The sequence below is a fragment of the Paramisgurnus dabryanus genome, chromosome 1, assembly GCF_030506205.2.
Source record: "Paramisgurnus dabryanus chromosome 1, PD_genome_1.1, whole genome shotgun sequence".
NCBI classification, from domain to species: domain Eukaryota; kingdom Metazoa; phylum Chordata; class Actinopteri; order Cypriniformes; family Cobitidae; genus Paramisgurnus; species Paramisgurnus dabryanus.
Genome location: NC_133337.1, coordinates 4274121 through 4292283, shown reverse-complemented (window position 1 = coordinate 4292283; position 18163 = coordinate 4274121). Strand labels below are relative to the sequence as shown.

General features: G+C 41.0%; 2 protein-coding genes across 2 annotated transcripts in view; one reads left to right on the top strand and one right to left on the bottom strand.

The window, feature by feature from the left end:
* The window catches only part of glt8d2 (glycosyltransferase 8 domain containing 2), a 299936-nt gene that overhangs the window by 8214 nt on the left and 273559 nt on the right, over positions 1 to 18163 (top strand). The window lies entirely within an intron of this gene.
* On the bottom strand, positions 1848 to 3809 carry LOC135730011 (E3 SUMO-protein ligase ZBED1-like). Its single transcript, XM_065247910.2, has 2 exons — positions 2509 to 3809; positions 1848 to 2288 (listed from the first exon to the last, which is right to left on the bottom strand). The coding sequence occupies exons 1-2, from the start codon at positions 3793 to 3795 to the stop codon at positions 1848 to 1850; spliced, it is 1728 nt and encodes a 575-aa protein (XP_065103982.2). The 5' UTR covers positions 3796 to 3809.

Sequence of the window (18163 nt, the reverse complement as noted above, 5' to 3'; positions counted from 1 at the left end):
TCTAGGATTACTCTGACTGTCATTGATCATCTTAGAAAAGTAGTCAGATCTGGCAGAAACAATTCCAGCCTTGTAGTCTTGTAGGCAGTCTTTCCATATCTCGTAATGAACAGTCAAACCTGAGAGACGCCACCTACGCTCCATTTTACGACAAGATGTTTTCATCATACGTAAGTCATCATTATACCATGGAGCAGGGCGCATGAATGAAACAGAGCGTGATTTTAAAGGAGCAAATAAATCCAGGCCAGATAAGAGAGCCGAGTTTAACATAGAGACCCTTTTCTCCAGAGGGTCAGATGGAGTAAAACAACTTAATGAAGAATCAATAAAAACAGAGAAATCATAAGGATCAACTGATCTCCATTTCCGGTAAGTCATAATACGAGTAGAAACAGTGTTTGTGACAGGTATATGCATATCAAAAAAGACTGCCAGATGATCAGACAATCCTAAATCAATAGTAGACAACCCAGACACAAAAGACCCATTAGATATCACCAGGTCTAAAATATGTCCTTTGTTATGTGTAGTACAATCAACAAATTGATTTAAATCGAAGCATTCCAGCAAGGACGAGAAATCCTTTGTTAATGCACAATCTTTTTTGTCCATATGGATGTTAAAATCCCCTAATAAAAGGATTTTCTGAAATTTAAGGCACATATACGACAGCAGATCCGCAAACTCAGTTAAAAAGTCTTTGTTTGCTTTAGGTGGCCGGTAGACTGTAGCAATGGCAGTTGAATGACAGTCAGAAACAGTTAAAACAAGACATTCAAATGAGGAGAACACTGGAACAGCAACGGGTCTTAGATTGTATTTCTGATTGTACAGAACAATAATGCCACCACCTCTAGTGCCAGTGGATCGCGGGAGATCCAATAAGCCATAACCAGCAGGAGTGAGTTCATTAAAGAGAAGACCGTCTGAATGTTTGTGCCATGTCTCGACTATACTTAGAAAGTCAAGTTTTTCTTCCAAAATAATGTCAGATAAAGCCACCGCTTTATTGTTGACAGAGCGAGCGTTGAAACATGCAGATTTTAACAGGCACGGGGATTCCAAAACCTTCCGTGAATGCTCTTTGCATGTAATGGTAGTCAAGTTGTTAAAATTAATTCCAGCAGGTTTATACACCAGATTGTGAGGTTTACGAAGAAATGCAGGGTAGGAAACAGCATCAGATGAGGAACAGATAACACTACGCCTTGAAGAGCGATGTAAATAGCGCTTTCGCCGGAGTATTCCAGCATCATCACAGCTAGCATAGTTATTAGGGGTGTGACGAGACACTTATCTCACGAGACGAGACGAGACACGAGACTGGGTTCACGAGAACGAGACGAGACTTTGAAACAAATTAATTTTTTTTAATAAAGTATATTATGCACTAATGCTGCAGTAATAATAACAGTAAACACTGCAAAATGTTTTGCCACAAAATCACAGGCAAGTAATTGCACAAAAATTGTAAACAGTATAAATAAAAATAAATAACGAATATACCTGCACAAATATCAGCAACCATACTGTAACCAGTAGTGCTGTATTAAAACTTAAAGTGCAACAAAAATTGTTTACAGAATAAATAAAAATAAATAACAAATATACCTGCACAAATATCAGCAACCATACTGTAACCAGTAGTGCTGTATTAAAACTTAAAGTGCAAAGAAATACTGAACATTTGTTTCTTCAAGCATGAAAAACAGCTACAAGATTAGAGGAGTAGTCCACTCTTAAAATGGGACCCACTGACTTCTCATAGTAGGAAAAATATTACTATGGTCAAGTCAATGGGGACCATTTTTGGGTGAACTACTCCTTTAAATACACAAAACAGCCTAGGATAAGGACATGTTCTTTTTTAAGAATATTAGCATATCAACATTTTCTGGCAACAATTGTGACCTCTGGGCAGTAACTATGTCTCCTGCAGTTGAAAAGACACGTTCACTTGGAACAGAGGTAGCAGGGATGGAAAAATATGCTTTGACAAGTGGAGACAGCAAAGGATATTTGGAGCTGTTTTCTCTCCACCACTTAAGGGGGCAACAACTGAGTGAGATAGATGGCTCTCTTCTGTAAAGTTCAATTTCCCTCTCAATCCCTTTGCTGGACTGTTCGGTCTTAGAGAAAGCATCCCCTAGCAGATCCTCAAGTGCAGTCTTCTTGGTAGCAGGTTCTGTCTCTTCTGACTCAGGTCCACCCTCAGCTCCACCCTCAGCTCCAAGAGCTCCATCTCTCCAGTGTGTGGAACAGTGAGCTGATGTCTCATCTGTGGGCTTTGAACAAAAGAAACACTGGCTTAACCTTAATAAGCAGCAAAGCAGTCCCCCTCTCCCTTTCAACACACACACACACACACACACACACACACACACACACACACACACACACACACACACACACACACACACACAAACTTGGGTAATTTAAATGTTCAAGAAAGAAAACATTTCTCACACACACAAAAAGGAGAAAAGCAATTAAAAATAATTTTACCTGATTTTGCAGCAACTGTTCAATCCTTTTCTTTATACTCTGGAAGACAGCCTCGCGCTGGTCATGGTCTAGCTGAGGTAAAGTCTGGAATCTCGGGTCCAGCGCTGTGCTTTCTAGCAGGTAGTTATATACATCCCCACTGTATCTCCCTGAAATATTAGTGAGGATTGCTCTCTTGACGTCAGTCACAGTGGGGGAATCGCTGTCATTTGGTGCCATGCTTTGTTCAATCATGTTCTTTAATGGTACAATGAGAGAAACTGTGGGAGTCTTCTCTTCACACAAGACTGTGGTAGCTGTCTTTAAAGGATTCAGAAGCTTTACAAGGTCTTCGGCATTCACGATGTCGCAGGTATCCAGTGTATCAATGTTACGGGCATGCTGTCTTACCTCTGGGCCGGTGAGCGCTGCTGCTATGGCAGCTTGCTGCTCCAGGTAACGAACGAGCATATCCAAAGTTGAGTTCCATCGCGTAGTGACGTCCATTATTAATTTGTGTTGTGGCAGTTCTAGCAGCTTCTGCTTAGACGTCAATGACGCGGCAGCCGTAGAACTCCGGTGGAAAAAAGCAGTTACACGTCTCACCCGCCCGAGCAAACGAGCTACGCGCGCAACACCGAGGCCAGCCTGGGTAGCAAGGTTTATTGTATGTGCAAAGCATTTGATGTGGGGCTCAAATCCTGCCTCGCGCACAGCCACATCCATATTACGCGCATTATCTGTCACAATAGCGATGGCGTGGTTTGGCTTTCTAAGATTCCAGTCAGTGACAGCTGCTTGTAAAACTTCAGCGATGTTCGCTCCTGTGTGGGATTCGTAATGTGGGCGAGTCTGCAGTACAAAATTTACCATTTCCCATTTACTGTTGATCGTGTGGGCTGTAATTGTGATATAGCTCTGTGTACACCTAGAAGTCCAGCCATCAGTAGTTAAGGCAATGGTTTCTGCATCTTTAAGTGTCTGTACAACGTTCACCTTGCACTCGTTGTAGAGGGTTGGGACCACCGTGCGCGTAAAATGTGTGCGCGACGGAATGGCGTACTTTGGTTCCAGTGTGCGGATGAGCCGCCGAAATCCCAGATTTTCCACCACAGAAAATGGCCTCATATCAGCAGCAATAAAAACGCCGATGTCTCTCGTTATTGCGGTGGCTCTTGCACTTGACGTTGGAAGTTTAGCTGCAAAGGCATTTGCTATCGTTGTTTGCCCTTTCATGCGAACTAAATTGCTCTCCGTTTTCGCAGCTTTCTGTAAATCGCTGTGGTTCTTTTCGATGTGCTTCTGCATGGTGGTCGTGTTAGCAGAGGTGCATGGCATTAATTTCTTACAATGTTTACATATTGTCTTTGTCTTGTCTGTTATTCTTTCACCGATTTTGTTTTCCACTGGAAATCCAAAATGTTGCCACACAAACGATTTAAATGTGGCGGGGGCGTCTTCGATCGTCATTTCTCCCTCCATGGTGCCAGTCGCGTGATGATTGTTATGTTCTCGCGAGACCAATCGGATTTCGCGAGACCAATCGGATCTCGCGAGATATCGTGTCACGAGATCTCGTCACACCCCTAATAGTTATCATGTGCCAAATAAAAGTTCTGTTTCAATTTCAACAGTTGGCAAATAGAATACCTTAACGCCATATGGGAATCCACACTAATAGCAGCCTCGCAGAAGTGTAAATCCAGAGGAGGGCACCGGGAAAGTTTGTTCCAACAGCAGACGTTCAAAATTAGTAACAGGCCAACAGGTGAAGCTAAAACATACATCGTAATCCAGTGGTTAGGAATGTAACTCCAGTGTACGTAATCCAGTGATTCGAAGGGTAACTCAGTCTTTTAAACTTCCTCAGACTTTAAAAGCTCCAAAACCGTAACTTACTATTTGGAAGCAAATAAACAAACAAACAAACAAACGGGAGCAAGGAGCGGCAGCCAAACGCGCCAGCGTTCCCCCTCAACCCGGAAGTCAAAGTTTAATTTTTAAATGTCCTTAAATGTTTAATTTTTAAATGTCCTTAAAAATTAAACATTGAGTGCAGATGTAGTATATAGGCAAAACTATTAATATATAAAACTATGATTTACGAGCTTCATATAGTTCAGAAAGAACAGAGCGTCATAGATAGGTCCTACAAAATGTAAAATATATGAAAAAAATTTGTTTTTTGAAAAATCAAGTATAAAAGTTATTCTACTACACCCTAAAAACATAATACCCTTTTGACACATTTGACCCAAATATTTGCTATTATATTATTGTGTTATATATTTATTTAATGTGTTTGTTGTAATTTCAGTCATATTATCATATAACCACATTATCAGATAACATTTTTATATTAAGAACCAAAGTAATATACGTTTACTACATTTTATATGTTAGCTTGAAATAACCAGTAGGCATTAGGCAATAAAAACAACTAGATGAGGTTAAAGTTTGTGAACAAACTTTATGTTGGCTTGAGAAAGCCTAGTCTGAGAGTAATAGATGGAGCTGCAGTTGGGGCAGTTGAGTTAGTTGAGGCAGATTTGGGCAGTTGGGGCAGAATTGGGCAGTTGGGGCATTTGGGGCAGAATTGGGCAGTTTGGGCATTTGGGGCAGAATGGGACAGATGAGGCATTTGAGGCAGAATTGGGCAGTTGGTGCAGATGAGGCATTTGGGGCAGAATTGGGCATTTGGGGCAGAATTGGGCAGTTGGGTCAGACAGGGCAGATGGGGCAGAATTGGGCAGATGGGGCATTTGGGGCAGATGGGGCATTTAGGTTAGTTGGGGCATTTAGGGTATTTGGGGCATTTAGGGCAGTTGGGGCATTTAGGGCAGTTGGGGCAGAAGGGGCAGAAGGGGGCAGATGAGGCATTTGGGGCAGTTGGGGCATTTGGGGCAGAATTGGGTAGTTGGGGCAGATGGGGCATATAGGGTAGTTGGGGCAGAATTGGGTAGTTGGGGCATTTAGGGCAGTTGGGGCATTTAGGGCAGTTGGGGAAGAATGGGGCAGATGAGGCATTTGGGGCAGAATTGGGTAGTTGGGGCAGATGGGGCAGACGGGGTATTTAGGGCATTTGGGGCAGAAATGGGTAGTTGGGGCAGACGGGGCAGATGAGGCATTTGGGGCAGATGAGGCATTTGGAGCAGAATTGGCCAGTTGGGGCAAATGGGGCAAAATGGGGCGGTTGGGGCAGATGAGGCATTTGGGGCAGATGGGGCATTTAGGGCAGTTGGGACATTTATGTGTGTGTTTGTGTGAGTATGATTGGGTGTGTAATATTGTGTTTGTGTGTGTAATTTTGTGGTTGTGTGTCTGTGTGTGTGTAGTTGTGTGTGGTTGTGTGTCTGTGTGTGTGTTTGTGTGTGTTGTGTGTGTGTGTGTGTGTGTGTGTGTGTGTGTGTGTGTGTGTGTGTGTGTGTGTGTGTGTGTGTGTGTGTACCTGGTAATTATCACGTTGTGGGGACCAATTGTCCCCATAAAGATAGGAATACCAGTGTTTTTGTGACCTTGTGGGGACATTTCGATGTCCCCATGAGGAAACAAGCTTATAAATCTAACAAGATGATGTTTATTGAGAATGTGAAGTATCAGACAGTTTTGTGTGATGGTTGGGGTTAGGGATTGGGGCAGGTAAGGGGAATAGAATATACAGTTTGTATGGTATAAAATGCATTACGTCTATGGAATGTCCCCACAAAACATGGAAACCAGAATGTGTGTGTGTGTGTGTGTGTGTAGTTGTGTTTGTCTGTGCTATTGAGTGAGTTTTGTGAGACAGAGATAGACTGAGAGAGGTTGAGAGATGATGTAATGTATTTGTATGAATGAGAGTTGACAGTTAGAATTTGAAAATAAACACTCAGCCTAAACATTCTATGAATGTAAGTCTATGGGACTTTTTTGGGATGTTTGATCGGACGGTTTAGGAGAACCGTAAGTCCGATCCCTTAGAAAAGATATAGCAACTCAAGTCAGATCAGACTGAAGGTCTGTGCAAAGTTTGATGGCTGTAGCTTGAAAGCTCTAGGAGGAGTTAGAGCAGGGGTTCTCAAAGTTTACATTCAAAGGTCCAAATCTGAATTCTCATAATTTTCATAGGTCCGGAAAAACTTTATGTAAATCATTTGTTTATATAACAAATCAACACAAATAGTTTGGGAAAAAATAAGTGTATTTTGCATTTAAAGTAAAAAAAATTTAACATAAACACAAGAAATATGCCAAAAGTAACCAGGTGCAAAATACAGAGCAACCTAATTAGAGAAATGGCACAGTTTGTTCTCCATCAGATGCATAAACCACGGCAAAAAAGTGTGGTTGGTAGGCAGAGACACTGACCAAAATTAGGGGTGCGCCTATAAATTGGCTTATGATTCTTGCTATGCTTCTCAATGAATTACTGTGAAATGCCGCTACATCCAAAAGCCAGGGGGCGCTCTCGGGCAGAAACTTAATATGCACTGCAGACGAAGAACTAGACACACGCAGCTCCAGGAAATGTCTTAAGGATATATTTATATTCCTGTTCTTCAAACCTTTTCAGGTATTTTCATGATAATAAAGAATATGTATAAAGATTATGTTTGACGAGTGTTGCTTTTTCAAATGCATGTTTTAAACGACTCAAACCAACAGTGATTTCAGATTGATAAGGACTTACTGATCAAAAGCCGTAGTACATGAAGTAGCTGTGCATAATATCTGGGTGTGATGGCTACAGCGTCACACAGAAAAATTTTAAATAATTCGTTTTATTTTCGGACCAGGAATACTCTTAAATCTAAAAAGAAAAAAAAACTAAACGAATAGTTTACAAGTTTAATGTGCATCTGTAAAGTAGCAAATGCACACATTTAATCAATCACATAGAAATTAATGCACTTGTAATATGAAGTGGACGCGGGTCCGGATCAAGTTCCCGTCGGGTCCGGATCCGGACCGGAGTCCGGACTTTGAGAAACCCTGAGTTAGAGTTAGAAATTTTAGTCTCAGAAGAAAAAGAATAATAATAATAACTAGATAGAAAAGTTCGTCGGAACAAACTTTATGTTGGCTTGAGAAAGCCTAGTCTGAGAGTAGAGTTTGACAACTTAGCATGAAGCTATCATGATTTAAGATAAAGCTAGCATGATTTAACATGAAGCGAACATGATTTAGCATGAAGCTAGCATGATTTAGCATGAAGTTAGCATAATTTAACATGAGGCTAGCATGATTAGCATGAAGCTAGCATGATGCTAGCATGATTAGTATGATGCTAACATGATTAGCATGAAGCTAGCATGATTAGCATGAAGCTAGCATGATTAGCATGAAGCTAGCATGATGTTAGGGTTAGGGTTAGCATGATTAGCATGATGCTAACATGATTAGCATGAAGCTAGCATGAAGCTAGCATAATTTAACATGAGGCTAACATGATGATAGCATGATTAGCATAAAGCTAGCATGATGCTAGCATGATTAGCATGATGCTAGCATGATTAGCATGATGCTAACATGATTAGCATGATGCTAGCATGATTAGCATGATGCTAGCATGATTAGCATTATGCTAGCAGGATTAGCATGAAGCTAGCATGATTAGCATGAAGCTAGCATGATTAGCATGAAGCTAGCATGATTAGCATGAAGCTAGCATGATGTTAGCATGATTAGCATGAAGCTAGTATGATTAGCATGAAGCTAGCATGATGCTAGCATGATTAGCATGATGCTAACATGATTAGCATGAAGCTAGCATAACTAGCATGAAGCTAGCATGATTAGCATGAAGCTAGCATGATGTTAGCATGATTAGCATGAAGCTAGAATGATTAGCATGAAGCTAGCATGAAGCTAGCATGAAGTTAGCATGATTAGCATGAAGCTCGCATGATTAGCATGAAGCTAGCATGATGTTAGCATGATTAGCATGAAGCTAGTATGATTAGCATGAAGCTAGCATGATGCTAGCATGATTAGCATGATGCTAACATGATTAGCATGAAGCTAGCATAATTAGCATGAAGCTAGCATGATTAGCATGAAGCTAGCATGATGTTAGCATGATTAGCATGAAGCTAGTATGATTAGCATGATGCTAACATGATTAGCATGAAGCTAGCATGATTAGCATGAAGCTAGCATGATTAGCATGAAGCTAGCATGATGTTAGCATGATTAGCATGAAGCTAGTATGATTAGCATGAAGCTAGCATGATGCTAGCATGATTAGCATGATGCTAACATGATTAGCATGAAGCTAGCATAATTAGCATGAAGGTAGCATGATTAGCATGAAGCTAGCATGATGTTAGCATGATTAACATGAAGCTAGTATGATTAGCATGAAGCTAGCATGAAGCTAGCATGAAGTTAGCATGATTAGCATGAAGCTAGCATGATGCTAGCATGATTAGCATGAAGCTAGCATAAAGCTAGCATGAAGTTAGCATGATTAGCATGAAGCTAGCATGATGGTAGCATGATAAGCCTGAAGCTAGCATGATGTTAGCATGATTAGCATGATGCTAGCATGATTAGCATGAAGCTAGCATGATGTTATCATGAAGCTAGCATGATGTTAGCATGATTAGCATGAAGCTAGTATGATTAGCATGAAGCTAGCATGATGCTAGCATAATTAGCATGAAGCTAGCATGAAGCTAGCATGAAGTTAACATGATTAACATGAAGCTAGCATGAAGCTAGCATGATGTTAGCATGATTAGCATGAAGCTAGCATGATGTTAGCATGATTAGCATGAAGTTAGCATGATGCTAGCATGATTAGCATGAAGCTAGCATGAAGCTAACATGATTAGCATGAAGCTAGCATGATGCTAGCATGATTAGCATGAAGCTAGCATGAAGCTAGCATGATGTTAGCATGATTAGCATGAAGCTAGCATGATGTTAGCATGATTAGCATGAAGTTAGCATGATGCTAGCATGATTAGCATGAAGCTAGCATGAAGCTAACATGATTAGCATGAAGCTAGCATGATGCTAGCATGATTAGCATGAAGCTAGCATGATTAGCAGGAAGCTAGCATGAAGCTAACATTTATTCCGTTGCTAGGGTACTAAATTTGGTTGCTAGGGAGAAAATTGGCATCCCATAATGATCACACTTCAAGCCACAAGTAAAACGGTCCAACCCCCGTGTCTCTATGATGTTCTGAAGCGGAGATATAAGGCTTTGTTTATTCCGTTGCTAGGGTACTAAGTTTGGTTGCTAGGGAGAAAATTGGCATCCCATAATGATCAACCTTCAAGCCACAAGTAAAACGGTCCAACCCCCGTGTCTCTATGATGTTCTGAAGTTTAAGTATGAAGCTAGCATGTTTTAGCATGATGCTAGCATGATTTAGCATGATGCTAGCATGAAGCTAACATTTATTCCGTTGCTAGGGTACTAAGTTTGGTTGCTAGGGAGAAAATTGGCATCCCATAATGATTACACTTCAAGCCACAAGTCAAACGGTCCAAACCCCGTGTCTCTATGATGTTCTGAAGCGGAGATATAAGGCTTTGTTTATTCCGTTGCTAGGGTACTAAGTTTGGTTGCTAGGCAGAAAATTGGCATCCCATAATGATTACACTTCAAGCCACAAGTAAAACGGTCCAACCCTCGAGTCTCTATGATGTTCTGAAGCGGAGATATAAGGCTTTGTTTATTCCGTTGCTAGGGTCCTGAGTTTGGTTGCTAGGGAGAAAATTGGCATCCCATAATGATCACACTTCAAGCCACAAGTAAAACGGTCCAACCCCCGTGTCTCTATGATGTTCTGTTGTGGAGATATAAGGCTTTGTTTGTTCAGTTGCTAGGGTACTAAGTTTGGTTGCTAAAACGGTCCAACCCCTGTGTCTCTACGATGTTCAGATCCAGAGATATAAGGCTTTGTTTATTATGTTGCTAGGGTCTTCATATTTTGTTGCTAGGGGCGTGGCTTAATACCTCAATAAGAATCCTAAGAGACTGATTGGATGCCTGAGTAAAATGAGCCCACCCCTATGTCTCTATGACACGCTGGTGCAAAGATATCCATCTGGGCTTTTTATAATGGTAGTCTATGCGAGATGTTGCTAGGGTACCCAAAATTGTTGCTAGGGGCGTGGCTTAATAGCTCTGGGGTGATCCTAAGAGACTGATTGGATGCTTGAGTAAAATGAGCCCACCCCCATGTCTCTAAGACACTCTAAAGTGAAGATATTCCATCTGGGACGCTTTTATTCCCTTTTATGGGCATGTTTCCTGCCCCATTATAAGTCAATGGGAAATTTTGGGGGCCTCTTACACCCCAGGGGTACAGCTTACACCCCATTGTGAGGTATGTTCTTACACAGCCTGTCAGCCTCCTTAAATGTGGTAAGCCACAAGTTTCTACAAGTTTCTCACTCGCAGCTATGACCCGTCAAAGTTTGTCTCAATGTTAAGTCAATGGAAATTTTGGGGTGTTTCAGCGCCCCGTTTAGAAATTCGGAAGGTCCCATCAGTTAGAAAAGATATAGCACACCTCGTCAGATCAGACCGAAGGTCTGTGCAAAGTTTGGTGTCTGTAGCTTAAAAGCTCTAGGAGGAGTTAGAGTTAGAAATTTTAGTCTCAGAAGAAGACTAAATAATAATAATAACTAGATAGAAAAGTTTGAAGACAAACTTTATGTTGGCTTGACAAAGCCTAGCCTGAACGTTTGAAACAGATTGAGAGAAATTTAAAACAAGTTTAGTTTAGGATTATAACTTTCCGTAAACATGATACCAAAAGTTACCATGTTAGCATGTTTAGCACTAAGTTAGCATGATGCTAACATGAATTAGCATGAAGCTAACATGATGCTAACATGAATTAGCATGAAGCTAGCATGATGCTAACATGAATTAGCATTAAGCTAACATGATGCTAACATAAATTAGCATGAAGCTAGCATGATGTTAACATGAATTTGCATGAAGCTAGCATGATGCTAACATGAATTAGCATGAAGCTAGCATGATGCTAACATGAATTAGCATGAAGCTAGCATGATGCTAACATGAATTAGCATGAAGCTAGCATGATGCTAACATGAATTAGCATGAAGCTAGCATGATGCTAACATGAATTAGCATGAAGCTAGCATGATGCTAACATGAATTAGCATGAAGCTAGCATGATGCTAACATGAATTAGCATGAAGCTAGCATGATGCTAACATGAATTAGCATGAAGCTAGCATTGTGCTAACATGAATTAACATGAAGCTAGCATGATGCTAACATGAATTAGCATGAAGCTAGCATGATGCTAACATGAATTAGCATGAAACTAACATAATGCTAACATGAATTAGCATGAAGCTAGCATGATGCTAACATGAATTAGCATGAAGCTAGCATGATGCTAACATGAATTAGCATGAAGCTAACATGATGCTAACATGAATTAGCATGAAGCTAGCATGATGCTAACATGAATTAGCATTGTGCTAACATGAATTAGCATGAAGCTAGCATGATGCTAACATGAATTAACATGAAGCTAGCATGATGTTAACATGAATTAGCATGAATTAGCATGAAGCTAGCATGATGCTAACATGAATTAGCATTGTGCTAACATAAATTAGCATGAAGCTAGCATGATGCTAACATGAATTAGCATGAAGCTAGCATGATGCTAACATGAATTAGCATGAAGCTAGCATGATGCTAACATGAATTAGCATGAAGCTAGCATGATGCTAACATGAATTAGCATGAAGCTAGCATGATGCTAGCATGAAGCTAACATGATGTTAGCATGATTAGCAGGAAGCTAGCACGATGCTAGCATGATTAGCATGAAGCTAGCACGACGCTAACATGAATTAGCATGAAGCTAGCACGACGCTAACATGAATTAGCATGAAGCTAGCACGACGCTAACATGAATTAGCATGAAGCTAGCACGACGCTAACATGAATTAGCATGAAGCTAGCACGACGTTAACATGAATTAGCATGAAGCTAGCACGACGCTTACATGAATTAGCATGAAGCTAGCACGATGCTAACATGAATTAGCATGAAGCTAGCACGACGATAACATGAATTAGCATGAAGCTAGCATGATGCTAACATGAATTAGCATGAAGCTAGCACGATGCTAACATGAATTAGCATGAAGCTAGCACGATGCTAACATGAATTAGCATGAAGCTAGCACGATGCTAACATGAATTAGCATGAAGCTAGCACGATGCTAACATGAATTAACATGAAGCTAGCACGATGCTAACATGAATTAGCATGAAGCTAGCACGATGCTAACATGAATTAGCATGAAGCTAGCACGATGCTAACATGAATTAGCATGAAGCTAGCACGATGCTAACATGAATTAGCATGAAGCTAGCATGATGCTACCATGATTAGCATGAAGCTAGCACGATGCTAGCATGATTAGCAGGAAGGTAGCACGATGCTAACATGAATTAGCATGAAGCTAGCACGATGCTAGCATGATTAGCAGGAAGGTAGCACGATGCTAACATGAATTAGCATGAAGCTAGCACGATGCTAACATGAATTAGCATGAAGCTAGCACGATGCTAACATGAATTAGCATGAAGCTAGCATGATGCTAACATGAATTAGCATGAAGCTAGCACGATGCTAACATGAATTAGCATGAAGCTAGCATGAAGCTAACATGAATTAGCATGAAGCTAACATGAATTAGCATGAAGCTAGCATGAAGCTAACATGAATTAGCATGAAGCTAGCATGATGCTAACATGAATTAACATGAAGTTAGCATGATGCTAACATGAATTAGTATGAAGCTAGCATGATGAGCATGAAGTTAGCAAGATTTATTATGAAATTAGCATAAAGCTAGCACGAAACTAGCATGAAGCTAGTATGACTTAGCATGGAGCTAGCATAAGGCTAACATGACCAAAAGACCCAACCCCCATGTCTCTATGATGTTCGGATCCAGAGATATAGGGCTTTGTTTATTATGTTGCTAGGGTGCTCATATTTGGTTGCTAGGGGCGTGGCTTAATACCTCAATAAGAATCCTCCGAGACTGATTGGATGCCTGAGTAAAATGAGCCCACCCCCATGTCTCTGTGACACTGTGCTGCAAAGATATCCATCTGGGCATTTTATAATGGCAGTCTATGGGATATGTTGCTAGGGTGCCCAAAAATGGTTGCTAGGGGCGTGGCTTAATAGCTATGGGGCGATCCTGAGAGACTGATTGGATGCCTGAGTAAAATGAGTCCACCCCCATGTCTCTATGACACTGTAAAGCGAAGATATTCCATCTGGGACGCTTTTATTCCCTTATATGGGCATGTTTCCTGCCCCGTTATAAGTCAATGGGGAATTTTGGGGGCCTCTTACACCCAAGGGGTACAGCTTACACCCCAATGTGAGGTATGTTCTCACAGTGCCTGCCAGCCTCTTGAAAAGTGGTAACCCACAAGTTTCTACAAATTTCTCGCTTGCAGCTATGACCCGTCAAAGTTTGTCGCAATGTTAAGTAAATGGGACTTTTCCGAAGTTTAATGCCCGTTTTAGGAATTCTGTAAGTCGGATCCCGTCAAAAAGATATAGCACACTTCTTTAGACCAGTCAGAATGTCCGTGGAAAATTTTTGTGGATGTAGCTTGAAAGCTGTCGGACGAGTTAGCCGCAGAAATTTTAGTCTCAGAAGAAGAAGAAGAAGAAGAAGAAGAAGAAGAAGAAGAATAACTAGATAGTAAAGTTTGAAGACAAACTTTATGTTGGCTTGAGAAAGCGTAGCCTGAACGTTTAAAACGGTTTGACATAAGTTTAGTTTAGTAGGCTATCTGGCTGTTAGTATGTTTAAATATGAAGGTAGCATGATTTACCATGAAGCTAGCATGATGTTAGCATGATTAGCATGAAGCTAGCATGATGCTAGCATGATTAGAATGAAGCTAGCTTGATGCTAGCATGATTAGCATGAAGCTAGCATGATAAGCATGAAGCTAGCATGATGCTAGCATGATTAGCATGAAGCTAGCATGATGCTAGCATGATTAGCATGAAGCTAGCATGATTAGCATGAAGCTAGTATGATGCTAGCATGATGTTAGCATGATTAGCATGAAGCTAGCATGATGTTTGCATGATTAGCATGAAGCTAGCATGATGCTAGCATGATTTGCATGAAGCTAGCATGATGCTAGCATGATTAACATGAAGCTAGCATGATGCTAGCATGATTAGCATGAAGCTAGCTTGATGCTAGCATGATTAGCATGAAGCTAGCTTGATGCTAGCATGATTAGCATGAAGCTAGCATGATGTTAGCATGATTAGCATGAAGCTAGCATGATGCTAGCATGATTAGCATGAAGCTAACATGATGCTAGCATGATTAGCATGAAGCTAGCATGATGCTAGCATGATTAGCATGAAGCTAGCATGATGCTAGCATGATTAGCATGAAGCTAGCATGATGCTAGCATGATTAGCATGAAGCTAGCATGAAGCTAGCATGATGCTAGTATGATTAGCATGAAGCTAGCATGATGCTAGCATGATTAGCATGAAGCTAGCATGATGTTAGCATGATTAACATGAAGCTAGCATGAAGTTAGCATGATTAGCATGAAGCTAGCATGAAGTTAGCATGATTAGCATGAAGCTAGCATGATGTTAGCATGATTAGCATGAAGCTAGCATGAAGCTAGCATGATTAGCAAGAAGCTAGCATGAAGCTAACATTTATTGCGTTGCTAGGGTACTAAGTTTGGTTGCTAGGGAGACAATTGGCATCCCATAATGATCACCCTTCAAGCCACAAGTTAAACGGTCCAACCCCCGTGTCTCTACAATGTTCTGATGCGGAGATATAAGGCTTTGTTTATTCCGTTGCTAGGGTACTAAGTTTGGTTGCTAGGGAGAAAATTGGCATCCCATAATGATCACACTTCAAGCCACAAGTAAAACGGTCCAACCCCCGTGTCTCTATGATGTTCTGAAGCGGAGATATAAGGCTTTGTTTATTCCGTTGCTAGGGTACTAAGTTTGGTTGCTAGGGAAAAAATTGGCATCCCATAATGATTACACTTCAAGCCACAAGAAAAACGGTCCAACCCCTGTGTCTCTACGATGTTCAGATCCAGAGATATAAGGCTTTGTTTATTATGTTGCTAGGGTCTTCATATTTTGTTGCTAGGGGCGTGGCTTAATACCTCAATAAGAATCCTAAGAGACTGATTGGATGCCTGAGTAAAATGAGCCCACCCCTATGTCTCTATGACACTCTGGTGCAAAGATATCCATCTGGGCTTTTTATAATGGTAGTCTATGGGAGATGTTGCTAGGGTACCCAAAATTGTTGCTAGGGGCGTGGCTTAATATCTCTGGGGTGATCCTAAGAGACTGATTGGATGCTTGAGTAAAAAGAGCCCACCCCCATGTCTCTAAGACACTCTAAAGTGAAGATATTCCATCTGGGACGCTTTTTTTCCCTTTTATGGGCATGTTTCCTGCCCCATTATAAGTCAATGGGAAAATTTGGGGGCCTCTTACACCCCAGGGGTACAGCTTACACCCCATTGTGAGGTATGTTCTTACACAGCCTGTCAGCCTCCTTAAATGTGGTAAGCCACAAGTTTCTACAAGTTTCTCACTCGCAGCTTTGACCCGTCAAAGTTTGTCTCAATGTTAAGTCAATGGAAATTTTGGGGTGTTTCAGCGCCCCGTTTAGGAATTCGGAAGGTCCCATCAGTTAGAAAAGATATAGCACACCTCGTCAGATCAGACCGAAAGTCTGTCCAAAGTTTGATGGCTGTAGCTTGAAAGCTCTAGGACGAGTTAGAGTTAGAAATTTTAGTCTCAGAAGAAAAAGAATAATAATAATAACTAGATAGTAAAGTTTGAAGACAAACTTTATGTTGGCTTGAGAAAGCGTAGCCTGAACGTTTAAAACGGTTTGACATAAGTTTAATTTAGTAGGCTATCTGGCTGTTAGTATGTTTAAGTATGAAGGTAGCATGATTAGCATGAAGCTAGCATGATGCTATCATGATTAGCATGAAGCTAGCTTGATGGTAGCATGATTAGCATGAAGCTAGCATGATGCTAGCATGATTAGCATGAAGCTAGCTTGATGCTAGCATGATAAGCATGAAGTTAGCATGATTAGCATGAAGCTAGCATGATTAGCATGAAGCTAGCATGATGCTAGCATGAAGCTAACATGATGGTAGCATGATTAGCATGAAGCTAGCATGATGCTAGCATGATTAGCATGAAGCTAGCTTGATGCTAGCATGATTAGCATGAAGCTAGCATGATGCTAGCATGATTAGCATGAAGCTAGCATGATGCTAGCATGATTAGCATGAAGCTAGCATGATGCTAGCATGATTAGCATGAAGCTAGCATGATGTTAGCATGATTAGCATGAAGCTAGCATGATGCTAACATGATTAGCATGAAGCTAGCATGATGCTAGCATGATTAGCATGAAGCTAGCATGATGCTAGCATGATTAGCATGAAGCTAGCATGATACTAGCATGATTAGCATGAAGCTAGCATGATGTTAGCATGAAGCTAGCATGATGCTAGCATGATTACCATGAAGCTAGCTTGATGCTAGCATGATTAGCATGAAGCTAGCATGATGCTAGCATGATTAGCATGAAGCTAGCATGATGCTAGCATGATTAGCATGAAGCTAGCATGATGCTAGCATGATTAGCATGAAGCTAGCATGATGCTAGCATGATTAGCATGAAGCTAGCATGATGCTAGCATGATTAGCATGAAGCTAGCATGATGCTAGCATGATTAGCATGAAGCTAGCATGATGCTAGCATGATTAGCATGAAGCTAGCATGATGCTAGCATGATTAGCATGAAGCTAGCATGATACTAGCATGATTAGCATGAAGCTAGCATGATGTTAGCATGATTAGCATGAAGCTAGCATGATGCTAGCATGATTAGCATGAAGCTAGCATGATGCTAACATGATTAGCATGAAGTTAGCATGATGTTAGCATGATTAGCATGAAGCTAGCATGATGCTAGCATGATTAGCATGAAGCTAGCATGAAGTTAGCATGATTAGCATGAAGCTAGCATGAAGTTAGCATGATTAGCAGGAAGCTAGCATGAAGCTAACATTTATTACGTTGCTAGGGTACTAAGTTTGGTTGCTAGGGAGAAAATTGGCATCCCATAATGATCACCCTTCAAGCCACAAGTAAAACGGTCCAACCCCCGTGTCTCTACAATGTTCTGATGCGGAGATATAAGGCTTTGTTTATTCCGTTGCTAGGGTACTAAGTTTGGTTGCTAGGGAGAAAATTGGCATCCCATAATGATTACACTTCAAGCCACAAGTAAAACGGTCCAACCCCTGTGTCTCTACGATGTTCAGATCCAGAGATATAAGGCTTTGTTTATTATGTTGCTAGGGTCTTCATATTTTGTTGCTAGGGGCGTGGCTTAATACCTCAATAAGAATCCTAAGAGACTGATTGGATGCCTGAGTAAATTGAGCCCACCCCTATGTCTCTATGACTCTCTGGTGCAAAGATATCCATCTGGGCTTTTTATAATGGTAGTCTATGGGAGATGTTGCTAGGGTACCCAAAATGGTTGCTAGGGGCGTGGCTTAATAGCTCTGGGGTGATCCTAAGAGACTGATTGGATGCTTGAGTAAAAT

Coding starts and splice junctions, on each gene's coding strand:
- LOC135730011 (XM_065247910.2), bottom strand. CDS start 3,795: ATGCAGAAGCACATCGAAAAGAACCACAGCGATTTACAGAAAGCTGCG. Junction 2,289..2,508: donor AACAGTTGCTGCAAAATCAG/GTAAAATTATTT, acceptor TTTTGTTCAAAG/CCCACAGATGAGACATCAGC.